This window comes from Suricata suricatta, chromosome 13, assembly GCF_006229205.1.
Source record: "Suricata suricatta isolate VVHF042 chromosome 13, meerkat_22Aug2017_6uvM2_HiC, whole genome shotgun sequence".
NCBI classification, from domain to species: Eukaryota; Metazoa; Chordata; class Mammalia; order Carnivora; family Herpestidae; genus Suricata; species Suricata suricatta.
The window spans coordinates 87,188,116-87,214,857 of NC_043712.1; the positions used below are offsets into that span (position 1 = coordinate 87,188,116).

At 48.0% G+C, this 26,742-nt stretch overlaps 1 protein-coding gene across 2 annotated transcripts in view; it reads left to right on the forward strand.

Moving 5' to 3' along the window:
- Window positions 1-26,132, forward strand: part of DIRAS2 (DIRAS family GTPase 2) — a 26,404-nt gene extending 272 nt beyond the window's left edge. The window contains exons 1-2 of one of the 2 annotated variants that reach the window (XM_029920881.1): window positions 4,453-4,473; window positions 22,357-26,132. In XM_029920881.1, coding sequence (XP_029776741.1) covers window positions 22,392-22,991 — 600 coding nt within the window. In that variant the 5' untranslated portion in view covers window positions 4,453-4,473; window positions 22,357-22,391 and the 3' untranslated portion in view covers window positions 22,992-26,132. Of the gene's footprint in view, window positions 1-4,452; window positions 4,474-22,356 lie in introns of those variants that run through there. The other variant, XM_029920880.1, reaches the window with a different exon arrangement.
- The last annotated feature ends 610 nt before the right edge of the window (window positions 26,133-26,742 follow it).

A 26,742-nucleotide genomic window follows, 5' to 3' on the forward strand; every position in this document is an offset into this window, starting at 1 on the left:
CGGCGCCCGCAGTGGGGCACCAGTGGCCGGGCATCCCTGGAGCCCCGAGGAGGGACTGCCGTCATCGGGAGGGCGAGTCAGCAGCCCGGCCCCGGGAGTTGGGGAGGGGGAAGCCGCATTTCTGTCCCTGGCGGGGAGGGTGCGCGTCGCGGTGCCCTGGTCTAAAACGTGTTCTTAAAAAAAGGAAAAGAAAAAGAAATCTGCATCTTACACATCATTTGGGATTCCTTCCCAAACAGCAGTCTGTGCTTGAGAAGATTCCGCGGCGCAGGTGTTTGCAGCGGGGAAGTTGTGGAGCGGGGGTACGGAAGTGCCCGGAGCTGGGGCTCCACGGGGGAGGTGGACAGCGCGCGGTGACGGCCGTGCGCCCAGGACGCTGCCCGCCGCGCCGCGGCCCTTCACGGGCTCGGCCGGGACCGGCTCAGTATTTCAGTTCTCCTCGGAAATGTGCCCCGAGCCCCGCAGGCCCCCTGGCTGCGGCCCAGTGGGAGGGCCGGGGGAGTGAGGGCCGCACCCCGGGTCTAGTTGGAAGAAATGTGGCTTCTCCAAAATGACAATGACTCCCGTGGGCTCCGGGCTCCCTGCAAGGCGCTGCTGGCTTCTCGCCCTCGGAGCTTGCCTCGGCCCTCCGTGCATCCGGGAAAGGAAATGCTGGTTTTCTCCTTTAAAGCTCCAATACCCACCCTTGGGGGTTTGGGAGACTTCTAAAGTAGAGCCGTGTGTGTCCCCGGTCCGTCCACGGGCCGGTGAAGGAATCCAGTGTCGTGGAGGAATCCAGCCCTAACCGTGCGGTGACACAGCGCACCGTCCTCTGGGATTTATTCTACATATTCGCCCTTATTATCTTCGAACGACCCCCTTCCACGTGAGACGCCAGTCAGCATAGGAGACCTTTCCTGCTTTGAACTAAAAACCTATAAAATATTCTTTTTAAGGAAGGTTTTCTAGGTAACCATGAAAGCCCGGAGCGTTTTACATTCCAGATCAGTCCAAATGCACCTCTTTTCCAGTGGCATTTGGATTTGAGGAGGTGGAGTGGGAGGGAGAGAAAAGGGAGGGTAAAATTAGAATAAATTTAACAAACTTGGGGGAGGGGAATCATACTTTCTTTGGGTTTTTTGTTTTGTTTTGGTTTTTGGTCATGTCCTGAAATTGCAAATTGTCAACAGTTCTCTCTCTGGAGGTGCAGGAGCCCGGCACTCCTGTGGGCTGGCACTCGGAGACCTAGAGTTCATCTTGCAGAAAGAGAAGAGACAACGCAGGGAACCGTGTTCATGCCTTTAACACGGGGCCGTAGTTTGGTAACAGGGCCATGGTCCTGGGCAGCACGGGCAGGGCATCGGGCAGAAGGGACGGTCTCACAGAGCTGGAATTCGCTGCTTCCTCCTCCTTGGTTACCTCTGCAGATGGCAATTATGTGTGCTTGGTTATTGCAGAAACCTCCAGAATCTCTTCTTGTTACAGCTTCATAGTTGTTCCTAAGGAGAGACTCAGAAAACAGCCAAATCGAATTCTGGGTTGTGGGAGTGCCTTCGCGCTCCTGTCTGCCAATCTGGTGTTCTCAGCCATCAGGGAGCACTGTCCCCATGCGGGGACCTGCATGGCTTACTGAAACGTTAAACCCTTGGAAAAATAACGAGGGCTCTTTGTCAAAAAGAGAATGCATCCGTGACAATGAAAACATGGTTGTTACTTTGTTGCCGTAGGGGATATGTTGGTGCATCACAAGTTACCTATTGATTTGGACAAAAGCAGCATTTCCCCCCTAGATGAATGAGGTGCATTTCTGCACTAAAAAATTTCTTTGTTATAAGGAGGAGCATCTGGTTTTCTGGGTGGAGGACGTTGCCTAAAAACTGTATAAGTTAAGGAGGACTCAGTGCTGACCTGCAACTTTCAATTCAGGTAGCCACTCACAAGGTGAGTTGGGTATCTGTCTGTCTATCTATCTATCCATCCATCCATCCATATCTTTATCTATGTCTATTTTCTCTATTTTTCTTTCTATATATTTGTCTGTCTGTCTCTCTGTCCATCTGATTTGGGCATTTACAATGGACAGCTATCTCTTTAAAGATAGCCGATTTCTAGGACATTATTTTTGGTTATGATTTTTCTAGGAAAGTATCCGCTCTTGATCCAAAAGGCAGGCGATGGCTGTCCCGCCGTCACGATGGCTAATGTTCTTGTACAAGATCGGATGGGTGCACGCACGTGCAGTTAAGGATTGACGGAAGTTGTTTCACTGATTGCAAATTCTGCTCTCATTTTTACTGGATGACGTGTCTTGCAAGCCTCTCTTCCTTCACCAGCGAAGTGTTCTGGAAGTTCTCCGAACGGATGTGCCCTCACATTGTTTGCTCCCACCACTGGCAAAGTCAGGCAAAGAAGGGTCCCTGGTGCAGCCAAGTGTTGTCCTGTGAATCGGAACTGTCCAACCAAGACAAAATGTGTGAGCCACAGGCTTACATGAAAATATCCTGGTGGTCACGTTAGAAAAGTAAAAATAAACAGGTGTAATTTATTTTAATAATACATTTTCTTTAATCCAATCTATCAAAAAATGACCATTTAAAGATGAATTGATACAAAATACAGATAAGATATTTAAGAAGGTTTTTGTTTTCATGCTAAGTCTTACTTTTATGGAACTTCTCAAGTTAGATTACCCACATTTAAAAAATTTTTTAAAATGTTTGTTTATTTTTGAGAGAGAGAAGAGAGAGAGACAGAGCACGAATGGGGGAGGGGCAGAGAGAGAGGGAGACACAGAATCTGAAACAAGATTAGCCACATTTTAAGGGGTCAGTAGCCTGTGTAGCTGGTGGCGTTGCAGTGGCCAGCACGGCTATGGAATTACTTTTTGACAAAGTAATTCAGAAGCTGAAACACTAGGAGCTGTTAAATTGAACCAATTAAACACATGGACCGCCCCCTCCTTTGCTGAAGCTGGAGTCCAGAAGGGTCCATGTGCTCACGACAGGAGCTCAGACAGAGGGGCCCTTGGAGGGGACACTTTCCATCCTGCATCACCTTCCCAGCCTGATGGTCTTATTGGGGCATATCTGTGGCTTTGGAAGTAGAGCTTGCCTTCTGCTGATCCTGGGCCAGGGGGGAAATGGTCAGGGTCTGGGTCTCTGCATCCGGAGCAAGGCCAGGACTCACTCTGTTCCACCACATCAAAAGTCCAGCTCGGTGGGATTTTCCTTGTTATGAACTTGGACGCACCTTCCTCACCCTACCACCCAGCTCTCACCCGCGCCCCCCAGCACCTGTGTGCGCCTAAGACCTGTGGGCTGTCTCGCTGCCCCTCTGCGTGTGGAGGACGCCCCGGGGCTTAAAGACCCCTGTGTGTGGCGTCGTCGCCGGACACTGGGGCCACAATGCTCCCATTTATCGGTCTTCCTCACTGGTGAGCTCCCGGTCGCCATCTATCCCCTTTGACGGGATCCAGTTGTAGTCACACCTGATTATGATGCTGGCTCCGTACCGATCGTCACTCCACATATGCGCTAAATGTTTCAGGACCTACCCTCCTTTATGCATCAGATCTATGCTCTTGCGAAGGGACTGTTTCTGGCGGTTGGGTCGGAAAACATACACAGTCGTCCGTTACTAGCTGCCTAATGTGACTATCGCGTTTTTCAAGCAAATATGGGACCATTGCCAGTATTAGATATTACTGTGAAAACAAACAAATGAAACGAAACAAAAAATCCTTCCTGAACGTTTTCACATCCTGAGCCCCCGGTTCAATGGTTGCTGATTCGGATTGGCTCGTTTGCTAATTCCCGGCGTCGACCGCTGTTACTTCAGCGCCGTGGGGTCTCGGGTCCCTCATCTGTTCTTCGGGGCTGCTGATGCCCGAAGCAGAAGACACAGCTTGTGGAGGACCTCTCCACCCTTGCAGGGGGCTCCTGGGCTGTTTCGGGGGGTGGGTGTCATCGGACCAGCATCTTCCAGGTCCGCGCCCTCTCCCTGTACCCGATAGTTCTTCCTGGCGTGGAGCCCGTGATCTCACCTGGCACCTTGCTCTGGATAGCCTCTGCCTTCGGCATTGGCCCTTCCTGGCTTACCTGGTGTACACACTCTCCAATTAATCTTACTCTTTTTTTTTTTTTTTTTTTTTACATCTTGCTTTTTGAGCTGGGCCTGGCAGGGACTCCCTATTTTTTGTCTGGTTAAATCCTTGTTCCTGTTTTGCCAGCTCTTCCCTTCTGTTCCTTGACTGAGCTCATCTCCCCACGGGCAGCCCCGCCTCTTTAACTGCATTCGTGCATGCACAAGAATACCCCCGGCTTGATATTTTTGTGGCTCTAGTCTGTCTGCCCCGGAAGGATTCTGGGGCTCCTAGCTCTGACCGGAAGACCGCTGGGGATCGCTGGTGCTGAGGACTGTCCCGTGTCACCTGCCACTGGATTCCAGACCCGTCGGTACCACAGCCTTTGACGGCGTGTCCTGCCGCCCTGCCTGGTAACTGCAGACACAGATGAATATTGATCAGTGCTTCACAGGCACTGCCTCCACGCCCTTGCTTTTGCTCTCCCATCAGCCTCTGACCTCCAAGGCGCTGGCCACCAGGGCCGGCGTCCATCCTCACGGTTTGTCCAGATGCCATCCAGGTGACCTCAGTCTTTCTGAAGCTGCACCCAACAGTGACAGTCACAGGGGACGTAGTCAGTCCTGGGAGGTCTCCCCCCATCCTGAGGGACGCGGGTGCTCCTTCTGCAGCCACAGCATCCTGTGCTTGCAGCACACCTTCTCAACGCGCTTGCTCGGCTGCCCTCCCGGGACCTGCATTTCATCCCGCTGGCCTCCTCAGTTGTCACTTTCCCATTGATTCCCTCAGCGTGGACCTGATTTTGATTTAAAGTGATATGGAAGGGGCGCCTGGGGAGCTCAGTCCGTTAAGCACTTGACTTGGGCTCAGATCATGATCTTGCTGTTTGTGGGTTCAAGCCCTGTGTCGGGCTCTGTGCTGACAGCTCAGAGCCTGGAGCCTGCTTCAGATTCTGTGTTTCCCTTTCTCTCTGCCCCTCCCCTGCTCACTCTGTCTCTGTCTCTCAAAAATAAATAAAACATTAAAAAGATTAAAAACATGACTTTGTAAGATTTCTCTTTATTTATTTATTTATTTATTTTTGAGAGAGAGTGCATGAGTGTGGGAGGGGCAGAGAGAGAATCCCAAGCAGGCTCTACACCCACGGCACAGAGCCAGACTCAGGGCTCCATCTCACAAACTGCGAGATCCTGACCTGAGTCCGATCAAGAGTCAGATGCTTAACCGACGGAGCCACGCAGGTGCCCCAGAGGGTGGACATTTTGAACACCTTCCTCCAAATTTCCCCTCCCTGCCGGGCATCTCTGGTAACCACATGTCTGATCTCTTTCCTGGTGGGGTTGGGGTTTTTGCTGGTTGGTTTCGGATTTCACATATAAATGAAATTGTACGGTATCCGTCGTTCTCTGACTTATCTCATTGAGAATAAGAATGCCCTTAAAGTCTGTCCGTGTTGAATGATAACAGTCCCTTATTTTAATGGCTGCAAAATCTTCCTCGGTGCGAAATATCACAACGTCACCCACTCACTCACTGATGGACACTAAGGTTGTTTCTATGTCTCGGCCTTCGTAAATAATGCGTCCGTGAACATCTCTCTTTTTTTGTTAATATTTGTTGTTAGTGTGTAGAAATGCTAGGGATGTTTGCATGTGTCTCGTATCCTGCAACTTTGTGGAAGTCATTGATTGGCTCTCAGAGTGTTTGGGCTGAGGCTTTCGGATTTTCTCTACATAAAATCATACCATCTTCAAATAGAAACGGTTTTACTTCTTCCTCTCCAATTTTCACGCCTTTTGTTGCGTTTCCTGCTTGATTGCTTTGGCTCGGACCTCCAGGACCGTGCTCAGGAGGACAGGTGCCCGTGGGCGCCTTGCCTTGTTCCTGGTCTTAGGGGGAAGCTTTCACCGTTGCGCACGGTGTTAGCTGTGTGCTTGTCATACACGGTCTTACAATGTGGGACACATGTTCCTCCTGTGCCTAATTTGTGAAGTGTTCTTAATCATGAGTGGGTGCTGGATCGTCTCAGATGCTCTTCCTGACTCCATCGAGATGGTCATACGGTTATTTTCTTCCATTCTGCTGCTGTGGCCTGTCACATGGGTTGATTTGCATACTTCGAAGCATCTTTGCGGCCCAGGGATAAATCCCACTAGAGTACGGTGAGTGAGCCTTACCGTGTGCTGCTGAATTCAGTTTGCCAGGATTGTTAGGGGTCTTTGCGTGGGTTCCCATCGGGGGGATTAGCCTGTCGCTTTCTTTTCCAGCAGTACCCTTTCCTGGTTTGGGTAGCAGGGTAACGCTGGCCTCAGAGAACGAGGTTGAGTGGCATTTTTTTGGAAAAGTCTGAGAAGCACCGGTGTCAATTCTTCTTTAAATGTTTGGTAAAATCACTGGGGAAACTACCTGGTCCTGGGCTTGTCTTCACTGGGAGAATTTTCATGGCTGATTCAATCCCCTGAGTGTAATGGTCTGTTCAGATTTTCTAAACTTTTCTTTCAAATTTAGGTTTTTTTCAAAGATAGTTTCATTTGGTTTTGAGAGAGAGACAGACAGAGAGTGTGAGTGGGGGAGGGGCAGGGACAGAGGGAGACGGAATCGGAAGCAGGCTCCAGGCTCCCAGCTGTCAGCACAGAGCCTGACACGGGGCTCAAACCCACCAACTGCGAGGTCATGACCTGAGCCGAAGTCGGATGCTCAACCGAGACCCCAGGCGCCCCGGTCTGTTCAGCTTTTCTATTCACAGTCAGATTGCTGGTAGCTAAGCCCCCACTCCCACCCCTTATTTCCCTGCAGTTCCCATGGTGTGAATCAGAGCAGGGGCTCCTGCGCAGTGACCTCAAGGCCGGGGCAGGCTGGTGGTCCCACCTGGGTTCTCTTTCTTCCCCCTGAGGAAGCAGAGGCTCCGGGGAGACCCCTCCTCGTGGTGCTGTGCTGTCCTAGGGATGGGGTGACATGCTCATTGTGGCCCCTACTCTTGCCCCTGGTAACCTGTCCGTCCTGGTCTCTGTGGTGAGGGGGTGTTTCCGCCTCACCCTGGCGTTCCGGGCTCTCCGAGTGCCGTCTGGCTCCTGAAGGGGTGTCCGTTGTTCCTCTTGTTGGGGGCCAAGTCCAGGAACAGCCTCTGTCCCCATCTCAGTGTCCCCCTCTCCTGGAAGCATTTCGTGCATCTCTTTCAAACTGCTGTCTCCATCCGGTTGTTTTTCCAAAGGAGGTACTGTGTCCCCCTCTCCTGTCTAAAATCTCATCTTAACGTTAGAGACACAGAGGAGATGTGCCTGTTTTTGTAAACTACCTGCTCCGGGCGCACTGCTGAAAGCCATCTGCCACGCAGAAAATGGTGGTGGATTTAGAACAATTGTTTTTTTATTGCATGAAAGACAACATATGACTTATCTTTTAGTTCTGCAACACTTCCGTGTTCTTGGCTACAAGATGACTGGTAAGCATCCTGCAGGAGGTTCCGTGGTGGCTTCTAATCTCCTTGAAGAGCATGTTAAAGGGTTTGCTGTGTCTTGAAGGTTTTATTTTTATATATTACATATTATTATACATTACTTGTATATATTAAAATACTTGCTATATATAACATATTGTATCTATTATCTGTATGCATGTATAATACATATATTATACATATGGTATATATATTATATGTTCTTGCCTATTATAAGTTAAAAATACCTACTTTATATTAAAAAACCACCAATTGGGGGCACCTGGGTGGCGCAGTGAGTTAAGCGTCTGACTCTTGGTTTCAGCTCCGGTCAGGATCTCATGGCGTGAGTTTGAGCCCCAGGTCAGGCTCTGCGCTAAGAGCACGGAGCCTGCTTGAGATGCTCTCTGCTCTTCCCTTGCTCCTGCTGGTGCGTTCTCTTTTTGTCTCTCTCAAAATAAATAAACTTAAAAAAATAAATTAAAAAGACCAGTCGGAGACAGCTACATGGAAAAGAATGAAACTGGACCACTTTTTTATATCATATACAAAAATAAACTCAAAGAGGTAAAAGACTAAATATGAGACCTGAAACCATAGACTCCTAAAATACAACCCAGGCAGTCGTGTCTTTACCAGCATATTTACGGGTAGGTCTCCTCAGGCAACGGGAACAAAAGCAAACATAAACTATTGGGACTACATGAAAATAAAAAGCTTTTTTTTTTTTCTAACAACAAAAGAACCCATCAAAATACAAAGGCAATCTAGTGAATGGGAGGAGATATTTGCAAATAATATATCTAATAAGGAGTTAATATGTAAAGTATGTAAGCTTATATAAATCAATACCAAAAACCCCCAGATAATCTTATTAAAAATGGGCAGAGGACCAGAGGAGATATTTTACCAAAGAAGACATCCAGATGGCCAACAGACACATGAAAATATGCCCATCATCACTCATCATCAGGGAAATACAAATCAAAGCCACAGTGAAATGTCACCTCACATCCGTCAGGGCGGATGAAAATGAAAAAAACCATATATATAACAAGTGTTGGCGAGGCCGTGGAGGAAAAGGAACTCTGTGCACTGCTGGTGGGAACGCACACTGGGCGGCCACAGTGGAAAACAGTATGGAGGTTCCTCAAAAAATTAAAAATAGAACTACCATATGATCCAGTAATTCCTCTCCTGGTATTTACCCAAAGAACATGAAAACTCTTACTCAAAACGATATTCGCACTGCTATGTTTATTGCAGCATATTTACGAGAGTGAAGATGTGCGAGGAGCCCAAGAGTCCACTGACAGATGAATCAATGAGGAAGATGCACATAGACCACGGAGGTCTCAGCCGTAAAAACGAGTGAGATCTTGCCATTTGGTACAACAGGGATGGACCTAGAGGGTGTGATGCTAAGTGAAACAAGTCAGGCAGAGAAAGACAAACACCATATGACTTTACTTATATGTGGAATCTGAAAAACGAAAAACTAAACAAACAGCAATAGATTCAAAAACACAGAGGACAGCGTGCCCAGAGGTGGGATGGGAGGGGAGTAGTGACGTAGGTGAAGGGACAATGCATGACATCCGGTGGTTCCTGCCGACTTTTGGCTCCAAGTTCTCACTGGAAGCACTTCCTGGATGATACAGGATTGTCCTGGATTGTCCCCTCTGGTTCTGTCTCTGTAATGTTACCACATATCCCTTCATAAAGTGGACATTGCCGACCTATGAGTGGTTACTCTTATGGAGAGTTTTTTAAACCTTGATTTTGTTTTCTTAAAGGAAGCATTTGTCTTCTCTGGTACAATTTTCACTGGTTGGCTCATAAAAATGTATTTCAACGGTAGATGCTCATTCAGTCCACGCTGAGTGCTTCCCTGTGACCAGGTTTCCCTGTGATGGGTTGGGGGCATTGATGTGCTGCTGAGTGAAGCCTGCAGGGACCCAGCCTTCGTGGTGCGGATGCTGGAGAAGAAGTGGGAAGAGCGACTGCGAACAGACTGAGAGGAGAATGTGTGCATGCCGAAGCATCTGATCATTGAAAGAGAATCATTCCAGCAAATTATGGATGCACTGAAGTGTGCTTGAAACTTTGGTACTTTTTCTCAGCTGCTGCAAATCTCTCTCCTGAGAAACGTCGAAGGTTGGTTTCTTCCTACCATAAGCATTACTTTCCATTGATCTTTCTAGAGGATTCGGAGGAAGAATGCATTTTAGTTTGTCACCCTGCACTTTGGTGTGTTATTTTATATACTTTCCCGCAGCAGGAAAATGAGTATTTTTTTCTGGCTTGGGGCTTTTTGGCTTTCACTATGAAGTAGAAAAGGATTCTAAGAATTTTCTAAAAAATCACGTTTAGTTACATTTTGTGACGCATTGGATTCATTATAACATACTGGTAAACTGCTAAAAAAAAGTATTAGGGCTCATCCTAGAGCATTGCATACCAGTAAATATACAAAATGAGCCACATTTGTAATTCTACATTTTCCAAAGTAACCTCATTTTAAAAACTAAAGGCACAGGTGAAGAAATCTACACTACCCAATGTATATGAAATAACATCATTTTAACTTATAATCAATATCACAATCACTATCAATTTAACATTCTTTTTTCACTAAGTGCTCAAAATCCAGTGCGGGACACCTTCCTTCAGGGCAGTGGAAACTCACATGGGGAGTGGCCACCATGTTGGAACTTGGAGTCTGCTGGGCTGGGCTGGGTTTCCAATGCCCTGGCTGATGGTGATGCTTAATGTTACCTGTGATGCAGAATATAAGTAGGGCCAGTGATGCAAGTGGTGATTGGTCTCCTAAGGAAATTAGATTTTTGTTTGGTTTTGTCAGATCAGATTAGACCCTGATTGCTTCCACTGAGTGACGTGGAGGAGAAAGGAGCCAGGCTGTGTGCCGGCTGCTTGCAGGCGATTGTTCTCATGTCAGGAGTGTGGTCTTTTAGAAGTCACTTTGTTGTTGCCAAAAATGTTTTCACTTACACTCATATATTTTTGTCGTGATAAAATACACAGAACAGAAAAGCTACCATTTTCAGGTGTGTGAGTCTGACCGTAAGCACGTCCACGCTGCCACACCTCCGTCCATCCATGGAACTCTTCCCCTCCCCAGTTGAAACTCTGTCTGCCTCAAACACTAACTCTCGGCTCCCTGTGCCCCCAGCCCTGGCGCCCACCATGTGGCTTTCCGTCTCTGGGAATGTGACTACTCTGGGGACCTCATATGAGTGGAATCCTGTGGTATTTGTCCTTTCTTGACTGACTTCACACAGCATAATGTCCTCGGGGTTCATCCACGCCATCGCAGGTGACAGAACCTTCCCCCTTCCGGCTGAATGAGCCCCACTGTGTGGACAGACCATGTGTGGCTTGTACGTGCGTCTCAGCGGACGCTGGTTTGCTTCCACCTTTCGGCTGTAGTGATTAGTGCTTTCGTGAACACGGTGTGCAAGTATCTTTTCAATTATTTTAATTGTAGATCTACATCTATATATCAATTGTATATCAGTTATTTGGGAGATACACCCAAAAGTGGATTGCTGAGTCATATGGTAATTCTGTGTTGAATTTTCCCACAGTATCTACACTGTTTTAGGTTCCTACCCATAATGCACAAGGGTTTTAATTTGTTCACATCTCCAATACTTGTTATTTTCTGATTGCTTTCTTTTCTCTGTCTTTTGCTTTGATTTTGGAAAGTAGACATCCTTCTGGGTATGCAGTAGGGGCTCAGTGTGGCTCTGATCTGTGTTTTCCCTGGTGACCAATGGTGCTGAGCATCGTTTCATGTGCTTCTTGGCCATTGGTAGAACTTTTTTGGAAAAATGTTTATACAAGCCCTTTGTCCATTTTTTAGTTGTTTTTTCTTCTTTTTTGCTATTCAATTGTGAAGGTCCTCTATATATTCTTTCTATTATAGATCCTCACTGCAATATATATTTTCTCCCCATGTATGTTCTCTTTTAACTTTCTTAATAATGCTCTTTGTTGCACAAATTTTGACTAAGTCCAATTTATTTATTTGTACGCCATTGCAAGGGGTCCCAAATAGTCAAAACAATCTTGAAAAAGAAGAACAAAGCTGGAGACCTCACACTTAACAGATTTCAAAACTTACTGCAAAAGTCCAGTAGACAAAATAGTGTGTTCCTGGCACAGGGATAGACTATAGACCAATGGAATAGAACGGAGAGTCCAGGAGGAAATCTTCATGTTTATAGCTAGTTGATTAAAAAAATTTTTTTAATGTTTATTTTTGAGAAAAAGAGAGACACACACAGAGTGGGAATGGGGAGAAGCAGAGAGAGAGGGACACAGAATCTGAAGACAGGCTCCAGGCTCTGAGCTGTCAGCACAGAGCCCGACGCAGGGCTCGAACTCACAGACATGAGATCACGACTTGAGCTGAAGTCAGATGCTTAAGTGACTGAACCACCCAGGAGCCCCAGTAGCTAGCTGATTTTTGACAAGGGGGCTCAAGATAATTCGATGGAGGAAGAATTGTCTCTTTAACGCATGGTGCTGGGACAGGGGACATCCACAGGGAAGTGACCTTGCACCCCTCCTCACCCGGGATTCAAGAATTAACTCAAAGTGGATCAAGGACCTAAATATTGGAACTAAAATCATAAAACTCTAAGAATAAAGCAGGGGTAAATCTTCATGACCTTGGGTTTGGCCCTGACTCTTAGAAACAGGTAACAAACTAGTTGATGATTGTCTGACGAGGTCTTTAATATCCACTTACCAATTTTGCAACCTTTTATTTGGCTAAAGCTAGAAACCAACCTGAGCAAGTACACATCATATGCAGCCACATTCCTCTGGCTTATGGTGAAGGGGCCCGGGGCTGCGCACACAGCACCCTGAGCCTGCGCGCCCCACCCTGAATGCTTTCTCTCTCTGTGCCCACCGAGCACCCGGGTCCCACCGCCTTCACGCTTTGGTGTTTCATTTCCCTGCAGGGCGAGCCAGAGGGTCAACCTTGGTGACCGATCCTTCCACCAAGGAGATGCTGCTGCTTTTTATTCACATGATTTGCCTCTTCATTTCCCACACCTTGTGGAAAGAAGAGGAATAAAGCAGAAAATGCCCCAAACATGGCCAGGCTCTTGGTAGTCTGAAAAGTGCCTCGAAATGCATGTTATTTGGCCCTTTGGCATTCCTGAGCACGATGCTTTCTGGAATAGTATCAGACAGACACTGATGAATCTTTTTTCTGTGCCTCAGCTGTGGGGTTACTTGGTTTTTGACAATGAAAGTCTTAAAGAAGTGTATTCTGATGCTTCCAATCCAAGACATGCCTCAGTGTCTCCCCACTTGTTTTGTTTTTGCAGATGTTGTGAGTCTTGCCATGAATCCCTGAGTGCCACCCCTTCCCACCACCATGGGCTGGTGGCTCCGCTATCTGGGCACAGATGTGTCACCTGCTTTGACACTTGTCCTTACATTGCAGGGCGGGGTGTTTCCAGAACACCACAAAGCAACGTTCCTGAAAATCGCGTCTGCTTCCTTAGGGAAAGACAAACCATACCTGTTTAACTCTTTACAATCTGGCACAAGTTTCCCACTAACGAACAAATCTTTCATTTTTTAGGGTTCTCTAAGAAAGTGCATGAAATGAATCTTTAATTAAATTGAAGTTCTAAAAATATATAAAAATATACTCTCCTACCTAGAGAATTTACGTTCCATTGAAAATTAATTTCTTTTTAAAATGTCCTTATTTGTGTTGTAAAATCAGTAATAGTTCTTATCTTTATTTAAGTGATCCATCTTTTATTACTAGTAGCTTTAAAGGACTTCTTTTTATGTTTATTTACTTATTTTGAGAGAGAGAGTGCAAATGGGGAGGGGCAGAGAAAGAAGGAGGGAGAGAGAGAGAGAGAGAGAGAGAGAGAATCCCAAGCAGGCTCCGTGCTGTCAGCACAGAGCCCAGCTCGGGACTTGAACCCACCAACTGTGAGATCATGACCTGAGCCAAGGTTAGACACTTTGAGCCTCCCGGGCGCCCCTGAAAAAAGTATTTTCATCATCTGAATGATCAAATGCATATTTCTTATAAATCTTAATACTGTATCTCTAACCTAATATTCAGTATTTTAAATATCTCATTTTGAATTCTTTATTATAAGACATATTTTTACATTTTATGATACTTTGGGATGGATTATTTACTAACTTTCTTTGATCTGTTCCCTCATTTGTCTGTGCATGAGCTTTTCAGAGGGGTAAGGGGATAGAGACCATTTAGTCCTGGTAAGTTCCAGAAAAGGAAACTAGAAGGGCGTCATTCCAGACAGGCGTCCTGTTCAGGGCAGAGACTTTGGGGGACACAGCTGTGCATCCCGAGAAGCTACCCTAGCTGCCTCTCCCCGCCAACTGGTGATTCCTCTCATAAATCAGGGAACAATCAGGGACCCGTGACATTTGGTGAAAGAGGACAATCACAGGGAACAGGCAGAGCGGAGAGGTCTCAGATATGTGCCAAGAGCAGCAAGGACCAATCTCAGTTTGCATTCTTGTTGACAGTCAGCACGGCATCACCTTTCCCGAGATAAGAAAGTGCTCCTATGAGAGGCAGAAAACCAGAGGACGAGGAAGGTGATCACAAGTATGAGGAGAAAGCTTCTAGAGCAATGAAGAACAGGTACGCTTGGGCCGTCATCTGATGAGAGTTCCAGGAAGAGAGAGAAGTAGAGGGGTTGGATGATGCACGTCTTAAACAGAAAAGAGATTTTCCCCACGCTGCAGAAATGATCGGGTTTTTAATCCGCCGCCAACCCCCCGAAATAATGTCATCAAAAAGCAGTTCCAGAAATATCCTGGTGAGATGGCATAACTCTCAGAATAAAGAGAAATTCTCATGCTGCCAAAGAGAAGGGAAAATCCCAAGTTCCCTACAGAGGAAAGGGTATCATACTGCCTCCGGATTTCACATCAATATTCCTGATGATGGTCAAGTTAAAAAATAAATAGTCCTTAAATTCTGTGAAGAAAATATTTTGAACTTAGTTTGGCTGCAGGATTGCATCAGTCACAGGAAAAGGGCACGGACTCAGAAGTTTTAATGCCGTTGGAAAGAATTTATCAGTGATGTTCATACCAAAACACAGGATGGATCCAAGCAAGGTGATAATAGATTAAAATAGAAATATTGGCAAGTCGGGGCGCCTGGGGAGCTCAGTCAGTTAAGCGTCTGACCTCAGCTCAGGTCATGATCTCACAGTTCATGGGTTCGAGCCCCACATCGGGCTCTGTGCTGACAGTTGGGAGCCTGGAGCTGCTTCGGATTCTGTGTCTCCCTCTCTCTCTGCCCCTCCCCAACTTATCCTCTGTCTCTCTAAAGTGAATAAGCATTTTAAAAAGAAAAATTGGCAACTAAGAGTTACCTAGGTACAAAAGCAAACAAACACACACACTAGGGTGAAAAAACCCCAACCCAAGCCAGGACTCCCAATGACGTGGACACAGAAAATTATCTGTCAGCAAAGTCTGATTGATGGCGACCTTTCCCCCACCCCGTGGGTTCAGGCTTACTCTCTCTTTCTGCAGTGAAAATTTTTGCAAAACCTTTTTAATAAGCTGTTTCTTGATAGGGTTTAGAAACAACCTGCAGGCAAGTACAGAAGACTGAATATACATTTTGGAACAAATTGTAAATGTTATATCTGGAAAACGGAAATCCCGGCATATACTTTAAAAATAGAGGGTAACCAACACAAATCAGACAACGGAGGAAGGTACTGAGCTAATTTCAGAGAACTAAACTGTCCGACGTCAATACGTCAGGACATGAAAGTTCTTTGCTTCAGGCACTGAGCGCACTGTTTAAACTCCTCCTGGTGAGCACCAGGGAGTGATAACTGGATCTCCCTTCTTTTTAACAGTCATTGTTTCTGGAAAGGCTGGCGAAGGAAGGGGCCTCTGTGTGGATGGAAGGGTGTTTTACAATCTCTTTTTCTTTTTTTAAAAATAGTTTATTGTCAAATTGGTTTCCATGTAACACCCCGTGCTTCTCCCCACAAGTGCCCTCCTCCATGACTATCACCTTCTCCCCACTCCCACTCCCCCTCCAGCCCTCGGTTCATTTTCAGTATTCAATAGTCTCTCATGATTTGTGTCCCTCCCTCTCCCCTGCTCTCTTCCCCCCCCCCCATGGTCCCCTGCCAGGTCTCTCCTGTTAGACCTATGAGTGCAAACATATGGTATCTGTCCTTCTCTGCCTGACTTATTTTGCTTAGCATGACACCCTCGAGGTTCATCCACTTTGCTACAAATGGCCAGATTCCATTCTTTCTCATTGCCATGTAAGTATATGCATTATGTCCCTTCTCATTGGTTGTTTCAAAGCGTCAAGCTGAGACATGGCGGGGGTGGGGGCTGGTCTGGGTGGGGTCCATGAGGACCCACCACCCTGTGTGCTCCTGGAGCTCAGGGGCTCCTGCCTGCTTCTGGGTGTGCTGTGTTGAATCTGCACAGTCGATCCCCACACACAGTCCTCCCTAAGGCGATTGTCCCTTCCTCTCTCCTGAAGCCCTCGGCTGTCATCGCTCCCACACGCACTGCGAGATGCAGAACTCCCTTCTAGCCTGGGATGTACCCGTTAACCGACCATACTTCCTTACCTCCTGCCGCCCCCAAATCGAAGCTCTCACACTCCATCTCCAAGGATACTTTCCTTTTAACTTGGGTCTCAGAATCAATGCTATTAGGTTTTCTGGCTTTTAAATGATATTTTTAAATGTTTGATATTTCACTTCCATGATAATTTTGAATGAATAAAATCATTCCCAGCACTCTGGATGACCGCCGTGCGACTCCTCCGTCACCACCGGCCGGTGAGGATGGGCCGTGTTTCACACATCCGCGGGCGTCCATCGCATCTCACCTGTCACGTTCCACCAGCGCGTTGCCTGTGCCATTCTTGGTGTCGCTTTTTCTGATCGCAGGGGTGTATTAATTCATTGCATTGCTTTTTATGGTATGAATATTCCTTTTCTACCATGAACATGGGGGCTGTTTCCAGCACCTGTCTAGTAGGGACAAAGTGGAGCTGGCCACTTTAATGCATTACTACTCACAATGGGCGCTCTGGACCTGCCCTCTGTATCTGTGAATCCGTTTCAGAATCCGTAGACCACGTCATCATGTATAGTGTCTTTCTGCTCCCCCCAGTGAGTTTGAAGTCAGGAAGTGTGTGCTCTCCAACATCCTTCCTTCTTTCAGTCCTTCCGTCCTTCTGTCTTTCCTCCCTTCTGTCCCGCGCCTCCCTCCTTCCTTCCCTTCCTTTCCCTTCCTTCCTCCCCCCCTTCCTTTCTTTCTTTGTAAATTCACCATTGTTTCACTATTCTGGGCCTTCTGAATTTTCAGGTGAGCTTTGGAATCAGCTTGTTGATTTCTGTAAAGTCGCCAATTGGAATTTTGTAGGGACTGTACTGAATCTGTAGCCGATTTGGGGAATACTGCTATTTTAGCAAAATCAGGTCCTCCGATACGTAAACGTGGGTGCCTTTCCACGTTTTTAGATCTTCAGTGTCTTTCAGCAATATTTTTTAATTTTCAGAGTATAATGTTTATGCTTCCTGATTAATTTTATTCCTAAGTATCTTATGCTTTTTGATGATATGGTAAATGGAATTGGTTTCTTAATTTTATTTTTAGATTGTTTGTTGCAAGTGTAGAGATATACAGTTAATTTTTATACAGATATTTGAAATCTTTTAGAAGTAGTTTATTAAGGTTTTTATTGGAAGATTCCTTAAAAGTTTCTAAATACAGGGTTATGCCTCCAGCAACAAACAGTTTTATTTCTTCTCTTCCAATCTGGACGCATTTATTTCACATTCTTGAACTTATTCTCCTAGTTAAAACCTTCAGCAAAATGGTAAATAGAAGTTTCAAGGTTGGGAATGTGATCTTTTTCCTGATTGTGGTGAGAAAACAGTCAGTCTTTCATCATTAAGTATTGTCTTCGCTGTGATATTTCATAATACCCTCTGCTTCTGGCTGAAGAAGTTCCCTTTTATTCCTGATTTTTTAAAATCATGGTTGAGTGCTGAATTTTGTTGATTTTTTCTTTTTTGTACCTCCTGAGATCATTTTTTTGTCTTTTATTGATATGGTATGTTATATTAATTTTTGGATGTTAAACCGACTTTGCATGCCTGGCATAAATCCTTCTTGGTTGTGTTGTATAATCCCTAGTATATACTGGCGGATTCAGTTTGCTAGTCTTCATTGGGGATTTTGTATTTGTTCATAAGAGATACTGCTCTGTGGTTTTCTTGTCACATCTCTGTGTCTTTAGCTGGTATCAGGGTAATTTTGGCCTCAGAATGACAGGTGTACCCTCCTATTCAACTTTTTGGAAGAATTTGTGAAGGATTGGTATTAATCCTTTGAATGTCTGCTGGAATTCTCCAGTGAAAGTTCCCGGATCTGGCTTTCTTTGTGGATGGTTTTGATTGTCTTGCTATGTAGGTCTTTTCGGATTTTTGATTTCTGCTTGATTCAGCTTTGGTAGTTTGGGTCTGTCTCAGCTGAGTTATGTAGCATGTTTCTATGCAACTGGTCACAGGAGTCCTGATAACTCTTTGTGTTTCTGCAGGGTCAGTAGTGATATCTCCTCCATCACTTCCGATTTTAGCAATTCGAGGTTTTTTGCTTCTTTGGTAAGTCCAGCAAAAAGTTTGTTGATTTTATGGATATTAAAAAAAAAAAAACAACTTTTGGGTTTATTGATTCTTTTTTATTGTTTTCCTATTCTTTATTCTACTAACTTTCACTGCAATCTAAGATTTCCTGCATTTTTCTTCCTTTGGGTTTACCTGGCCCCTGTAAGGTGGGAGATCGGGTTACTGATCTGAGATCTTTGTTCTCATTTAACGTAGGTGTGTAGAGCTATAGTTTCCTTCTCCTCCGTGACTTCTTGACTTTTGTTTTGTTTTGTTTTCTTGGCATTTTGCTACCTTCTTTCCAGTTTTTCCTCCTGTCCCTGCTGCTCCTTTGTGAGTCCCCTCTTCTGCCTAGAGAGCTTGGGCCTCAGCCGTGCTAAGTGTCAGCCCTTGGCTCACACACCCTCCAGAGCAGCTCTGTGAAGAGGGTGGTGCTACTGTCTCCATTTTCTGGTGCAGACAACTCAGGTGCCGAAAGCAGAAGAAGATAAGTCACCCAGCTCTCTCGTATCAGAGTTGGCATTTGGTCTTCTCTCTTGCTATATGTCTTCTCCCTGACTGATTTTTACTTATTATTGTGCTATTTATATATGAATGAACCCCACATCCTTATCCCTACACTGGAGTTCCCTGCTGAGTTTTCAGATCACAGCCCAGTCACCTACCAGATACCCATCTCTACCTATGTGCCCTGCAAACCCAACCCAGGCCCAGCTGTGTCCTGCTCAGCTTCCCCAAACCTACTTGTCCCATTGGCCTTTAATCTTCACTGTTGATGCCACTGCTCGCCTGCTGAGCCACCTCTGCCCCAGACGTCCGTGCGTGTCAGCTCTCTACCCTGCACTATGTTGGCTGTGTTCCTGCTGTGTACCTCTGCAAGGGACCCTGTCCTCCGGATGACCTGCCCTTCCTCCCTCCTCCCTTCACGCTGTCCTCTGTGAAGTCTCTTCTGAGGGCCCCACCAGGCTCTCTCTGGCCTTTGTTCATGACTTTACCATGGCAGCAGCCACGCAGGATATAATCTACCCCTTCCTGTGCTATCTGTCTCCTAATGCTGGGAGCTTCTGTTGGGTAAGCACCAAGTCTGCCTATTGTCTAGAGGGGTTTTTAATGCTTATAAAACAGTGACCTTTATACCATTAAAAAATGCATTTGGGGAGAGAAAAAGAGCAGGGGAGGGGCAGAGAGAAAAACGAGAGAGAATCCCAAGCAGGCTCTGCAACACCAGTACAGAGCCTGATGCGGGGCTCAAACTCACAAACTGTGAGATCATGACCTGAGCCCGTCAAGAGTCAGACACTTAATCGACTGAGCCATGCAGGCACCCCAACCTTTATAACTTTCTGCCTGCCTGTCTCCTGTGTATCTTTTGGGGTCCTGCTCCCAAACTTCTTAGCAAAGTCATTCCTGGAATCGCAGGTTGGAGTCGATTCCCTCAGACCTACCTCTCTTTGGCAGTGCTGCCGTGATGTAATTCATCAAATATCTGTCAAGTCATCTTTTCACTTCTTCACTTCATCCTCAGATCCAGGAGCACAGAGCTGCGGCCTCAGGTCCTGGCCCCGCCCCCAGAGCCTGGTGTGTAGAGGAAGTTCATAGGTGTTTCTTGGACACGTGACTGGCTGTACAGTCTTCCTAGTCACATTTAATGTTGGCTTTCTATATTGTGGTTGCTAGTTGAATAACAGGACACCTTAGCACAACATGCTCACCCCACACAGGATGAGTGTGAGCTCATGACCAGGGCCTCAGAGATTTCAGGATGCAGAACTCGTGAAGACACGGTCCCTTCCAGGAAGACGCTTTCACTCCATGCTGCAGCTAAATACCCATAATGCAAGGCGAGGCTGAGCGCAGACACCAGCACAAAGAGAGCTGTTCTGAGCCTGTGGGAAGTTTCGAGCCGGATCCCAAAGGCCATTGCCGTTTTGAAAATGTAGGACGATTTATTACAAGTCTGTGCTCTTAAGGGGATCATGGTGATCTCACGAGCATTTACTAGACTGACCAAACTCCTAAGCGGGCTTTCCCGAAGCCTTGTGCTGTTAATCAACTACCTGATATCTTGCTATATGTTCTTTGGGCATTTGATGTTTTCTCAGCTTCTTGGTAGGTTAGGGATTCCAAAGTGCACACAAGAACGGCTGACTATTGGATTGAGCAGATTTGGAGGCAAACATGCATGGGGAACCCAGAGAGAAATCAGAAGATGGAAGGCCCGGGCTTTGATCTCAGGTTGTCTGCTCAGGGACATATTTACTGCACACACTCGTTTGCTTCCATAGCTAATTACATTTAATCATCTGAAGATGCCTTTGTTGCGCGGTACCTTATATTATGGTCCCAAGTCACTCTAAGAGGGGAAAAGTGAATGCTAGCACTATGGTTTCCTGGAGAAAATAGGTTAAAAAATTAGATATTGCTTAATTCCTCACTTTTTTTGTGTGCTGTATGTCCTTCCTTACCAAAGAAGGGACAGGATGAGATATTTGATCATCTGCATGTGAGGACGGCACGTTTACCCCTTGGGCTGGGGGTGAGGTTTGTGACAAAGGGAAACCGCGGTCCATTCTACTGCGACAAGCACTGGTGGTAGTTTCTTCAGGTGTCTTGGTGGCACTTGACTCTTGGGAATGCCTACAAATAAGGCAGCCGTAATCATTTTCGTCTTGATTGAAATCTGACTTGGATGAAAGGACCCTCCAAGCTTCATAGTTAACCGTCAGCTCTGGCTGTTCAGTGACGCAGTCCACACCAGGGCCTCACGAGTGCCCAAGCCACCGCGGCCGGCTCCCTGTCCGGGCAGCCACTTCCTGGTGTGCCTCCCAGCCTCACCTGTCACCAGGCATGTGAAGTCAGGGATGTCACATGCCCCCATGCCATCTGTGTTTCCAGTGCACGAGGGACAGTGACACCACTTATGCTGAGGATTTCATGAGTTACTCTAAGTATTGAATAAAATGAATAGCCTTCTCCTTCTTGCACTTATAAAAAGCCACATATTTTTATGACCTAACTATTAAGTGCTCATAGTACTTGGGGTAAAACAATAAGGATACTCTGTGATTGTATGTGTGGTTGTGTGTGATTGTGTGTGTGTGGCTGTGTGTTTGTGGTTGTGTGTGTGGCTGTATGTGTGTGTGACTGTGTGTGTGGTTGTATGTGTGATTGTGTGTGATTATGTGTGTGATTGTGTGTGAAAATGTGTGTGATGGTGTGTTTGTGGTTGTGTGTGTGTCTGTGTGGCTGTATGTGTGTGTGGCTGTGTGTGTGTGGTTGTATGTGTGATTGTGTGTGTGTGGCTGTATGTGTGTGTGACTGTGTGTGTGGTTGTATGTGTGATTGTGTGTGTGTGGCTGTGTGGCTGTATGTGTGTGTGGTTGTATGTGTGATTGTGTGTGTGTGGCTGTATGTGTGTGTGGTTGTGTGTGTGGTTGTGTGTGTGTGGCTGTATGTGTGTGTGACTGTGTGTGTGGTTGTATGTGTGATTGTGTGTGTGTGGCTGTGTGGCTGTATGTGTGTGTGACTGTGTGTGTTGGGAAGGTGGTTGATTTCCCTCTCCCCTTTACCCTTCCTTGATCCCATCTCCCTTGGGCTGATGCAGCATCCTTTCCTCAGGTGGGAGTACTCAGAATCATGGTCCAAGGAGAAAAAAACAGACTGACTCCAGTCAGTTACTGAGTAGATGGGCTGCCCTATTGGAAACTGAACATTGACCATAATTACTGGATTTAGAATTACAGAGTTGTTTTAGAATTTGTAAAATTTTTTAAATGTTGACTTATTTCTGAGAGACAGAGAGAGAGAGAGAAACAGAGCATGAGTGGGGGAGGGGCAGAGAGAGAGGGAGAGGCAGAATCTGAAGCAGGCCCCAGGCTCTGAGCTGTCAGCACAGAGCCTGATGCAGGGCTCGGACCCATGAACTGTGAGACCATGACCTGAGTTGAAGACAGACGCTTAACTGACTGAGCCGCCCACCAAGCGCCCCTAGACTTTTTAAGTGACATTCAAATTTTCTTATGCGGGGAGAGCGAATACGACATTTATCACTTGGGTTCTTTTTAAGCTATCAAAGGAGGGTAAAGCAATCCTTTTCGAGATTTTTGTTCCTTTTCTTTAAACCGATTCTCCCGCATGTCTGGTTCCTTCGCCAGGTGCCTCTTGGGTGTGCGCCGGGCTGACCAGCAACATGCCGGAGCAGAGCAACGATTACCGGGTGGCCGTGTTCGGGGCGGGAGGCGTCGGCAAGAGCTCGCTGGTCTTGCGATTTGTGAAGGGCACGTTCCGGGAGAGCTACATCCCCACGGTGGAGGACACCTACCGGCAGGTGATCAGCTGCGACAAGAGCATCTGCACGCTGCAGATCACGGACACCACGGGCAGCCACCAGTTCCCGGCCATGCAGCGGCTGTCCATCTCCAAGGGCCACGCCTTCATCCTTGTCTACTCCATCACCAGCCGGCAGTCGCTGGAGGAGCTGGGGCCCATCTACGAGCAGATCTGCGAGATCAAGGGGGACGTGGAGAGCATCCCCATCATGCTGGTGGGCAACAAATGCGACGAGAGCCCGAGCCGCGAGGTGGAGAGCGGCGAGGCCGAGGCGCTGGCCCGCAAGTGGAAGTGCGCCTTCATGGAGACCTCGGCCAAGCTCAACCACAACGTGAAGGAGCTGTTCCAGGAGCTGCTCAACCTGGAGAAGCGCAGGACCGTGAGCCTCCAGATCGACGGCAAGAAGAGCAAGCAGCAGAAGAGGAAGGAGAAGCTCAAGGGCAAATGCGTGGTCATGTGAGGCCCTCTGTGCGCGGGGCAGGGGCCCACCCTCGTCCCGCATCCCGGTCCCCTTCCCCCGTGACACCCCGTCGTCAGGGCCCGCCCCCGCCCTGCCCCTGCCCCTTCCCCCGTGACACCCCGTCGTCAGGGCAGCATGTACGATGCCCACGTGTTCACTAGCGCATTTTGACCGAGACGTGCCCCACTGTCCCCGAGAGGGCACTTCACGCCACCGCCCGTAAGCACCCCCTCTCCAGAATCAGGGATTCTGCCCAGTGGCTGAAATGGGAACCCATGCACCCTGCACCCCAGGGCACCTGGTGGGGGGCTGAGTGTCTCTGAAGGCGGGTCTGCCCAGGGTGGCGGTGCACTGGGCTCACGCCCGCGGGAGCGGTCTGAGTGCAGGACTAGGTGCCACCTGCATGCATGTGAGAGCTGACGCTCACCCGCCTCCGGAGCTGGGCACCCTTAGGGTTGGTGGGGGCGGGGGACGAGGACACCAGCCCCACATTGTTCCATTTCTGGATCGGTAGCTGAATTGAACATAAAATGACACCGCGTCCACCAGAGCACGCTCCCTGTCCATCCCCAGCTGACTCGGAGCCCTGCGCTCTGAGGGGTGCACTCAGCTCACTGGGACCTGGTCAGCAGGTGTCCCTGTAATAATTCCCGCAGAGCGACAGATGAGTTCCCGCGAGGGCCTCCTGCGTGCCCTTCAGCGTGTGAGTGAGGTGGGTGCCGTCCCCCAGAGCACCTCAGTAATGCCACACTCGAGGGTTTTAGAAGTGTGGTTTCCTTCCCTTAACCCACGAGGGGTAGACTCCCTCAGATTTTAAATAAATGCAACGAAAGTAGCTTTTCTTAGGCCAATATTTTCCCCTCCAAGATGGTTTCCCTTCTCAGTGAGTGGATCTGTGTCCAGCTGGGCGCCAGCCGACAAAGTGGTCCCGAGACAGAGCACACCCGCTCCTCAGAGTGACACGGGGATCTATCCATGCCCTACCTTCGCACCGCAGCGAAATACTTGGAAATAGCAGCTGTTCGGTGACAGACGCAGACTTCGGGAAGATGCATTCGAGTCCCAGTAGGTTATCTTGCACACTCTGTGACACGTCTTCCAAGAGCTGTTCAGTGTGGAGTTCGCTCTGGAATCCGTTATCTTCTCTTAATGACCTTGTGCGCTTCCTCAGTCCTCCAAACCAAAATCACGGCCTCTGCCAGTTTCTGCATGCTGGCCTGGAGACTGGATGGTGGCGGGAGGCAGGCGGGCGCTCTGTCCCGGGCAGGGCAGAGCCCCCTCCGCTTAACGGCTGTGCCACTGTCGAATCTGTTTTGGCTTTGCTTCCAGAAAGCTCCGGCTGACAGAGCCCGTGAGTCCTCTTGTTTGTTTTAGTCGGCATAGCTCACGCTGGCCCCGACTCCAGAACCGTCCTTCAAGCGTTGTCACCTGGCCGGGCTGGAGCTGGGGAGCCCCCAGCTGTTGGGCACAAGTTGTCCAGTTGGGGACATCTGCATGCACCCCGTTGGGTTTGCCTCTCTGTCCTGCACCTGCTGTGTCCCCACGGCCTCTCTGGGCAGGGTGCCCGCAGCAGCTCTGTGTGCTCAGCATTGCCTCTGTTGGTCCCTTCCGGTCAAAGGTCCTTGTCTTCTTGCATCCTCTGTGCCCTGTGAGGAACTCCCTTTGGGGTGCATGCCGTGTGTGGAGGTGTCAGCCACCCCACCGTCTGCCCCCCTCTCGGCTTCCTAGAGCGACCCTGAGCAGGGAAGGTGTGGAAGGTCGGGGAGCCAGACCTGAGGCCCCCTCAGGCCCCAGTGGACATGCCTTCCAGGAGCTTCATGGTGACACTGAGTTGGCGAATTTTCTGGAACATTTATTTTTCAACCTATCCCTATTTTTTTTCTATATTTATTCTCAGAGAGATGTTATCAGTTTGTAACTTGGAGATGGGGTAAGTGGGAAAAGAAACAGGACTTTGTGGCCAAAATGGGGGGCTGGGGTGTGCCCCAGGCCACCAGGTCCCTAAGGCTGCCCGATGACCATCCTGTTCAAACCGATACAGGTCAGAATTCCCGTCCGCCCTCTCCCGTCACTGTCTGCCTTTAAAGTGTGTGAAACTTCATCTGTGGGAGAAGCTTTTCGGGATTGAAAACTGGATTGCGTTCAGGATGTATTTTGTTCCTTCGTATTTGGCCCGTGGGTTTATGGGAAGGCTGTGGACGCCTCGGGCACGGGTCGCCGTTCTGATGTCACATTGTATGGACCACACGGAGGCCTTGCGGGGTGTCTCAGAGCAGTCTTTGAGGAGAGCCCCCCGGTGTCTCAGGCTCGAGGGGTTGGTTCCACCGAATCAGGTGTGTTTGGCACGTATGTGGCCCCATCCTGAGTGTGCGGTGCAGTTCCAGAGGCCCCGACCTACAGCTGCGCGTGGGCACAGAAGTTCCCGACCTAGCCACGGCACGTGACAGAACTCCAAATATTGCTTTGGCGCTGGCGTTCCGGGGATCAGCATGGGGGTTCCGTGAGCCCCCTTCTGTCCCTACCAGTACCTCCTCCATCTGGTGATAAGCCATGGACGTGCCCTGGGCATGCATGCAATACGGCGAGACCAACACAAGAGCAATACCGAATTGTTCATTCAATCCAAAATTATATATATATTTTATATATATATAATTTATCTTCCTGCATTTTTGAAGTATAAAGTAGTACATTGTACATATCTGTAAGCTAGCATATTTGTTTCACCATGTCTAATATTTAAGAAACGCTCATTCTTTGTAGAACAAACAACTATTCAATATTTTAAGGACTGCTCTGTGATACTTAATTTCCTTTTCGAGATCGGTAATGTGTTGCTCCCGCATCAGCTCTCTGGAAACATCTGTAACTAACGGGACACGTGTAAGCCCTCAAACCCATCGTGGAACTCCGTCCCCCACAGAGACATCGAGCACAGAGTGTTTACAGAGCATGACTGTGGGATATCAATGTGTATATTTATATTCGAGGTGTATTTATTGTTATAATTCCATTATCTCTTCTATTTTGTTTACTCTTCAGTTACAAAAATCACACTCGCATACCTGTTTCTAGTTGCCAGTGGTGTTCTGAAAATAAACCAACTGAAATAAAGCTTCAGTTCTGACCCCTTGGCTGGAAGGTGGTGGCGCTTCTGATTCTTGGGGGTGTAGGGGGTCCGGTGACGGTCTTCACCAGTTCTCTTGAAGGTGCTTTGATGTGCTCATCTCCGGACAGGAGGCTGTCAGGCAGGGCTGGGGTTGGGGACAGTGTCCCCAGGAGGTGCTCCCAGCTGGCCCCTGGGAGCCCTGGAGGGTGAGGTGGGAGAGAGGAGTGGAGGGCACTCCCTGGCTCCAAATAGGAGTGAAGAAAAGCCCCCTTTCAATCCCGTGTCTCCCCCTCGCTCCCGGCTCCCGGCCACCTCACAAGAGGGTCCCTGTGCTGCTTCTGGGCACCGTGTCTGCTTGCCACCCATGGTCTTTACTCCCCCTCCTCACCACTAATCATAATAGAAACCCTACTTTTGTGACACGGGACAAACAGATCCACAACTATGACCACGGCGACACCCTGCCTTGCCCGGTGGCACTGGGCAGGTTCGTAACCTCTCGGCGCTCCTGTAGAATGGGAATTTGCGTCCACGGCGTGGGTGGCCCTTAGGATTAGATTAATAAGCAGGAAGTGCTCAGAACCCTCTTGTCACATACTGAGCTTTCGGCAGCGCAAAGAAATAAAAACTCTCAACCGTGAG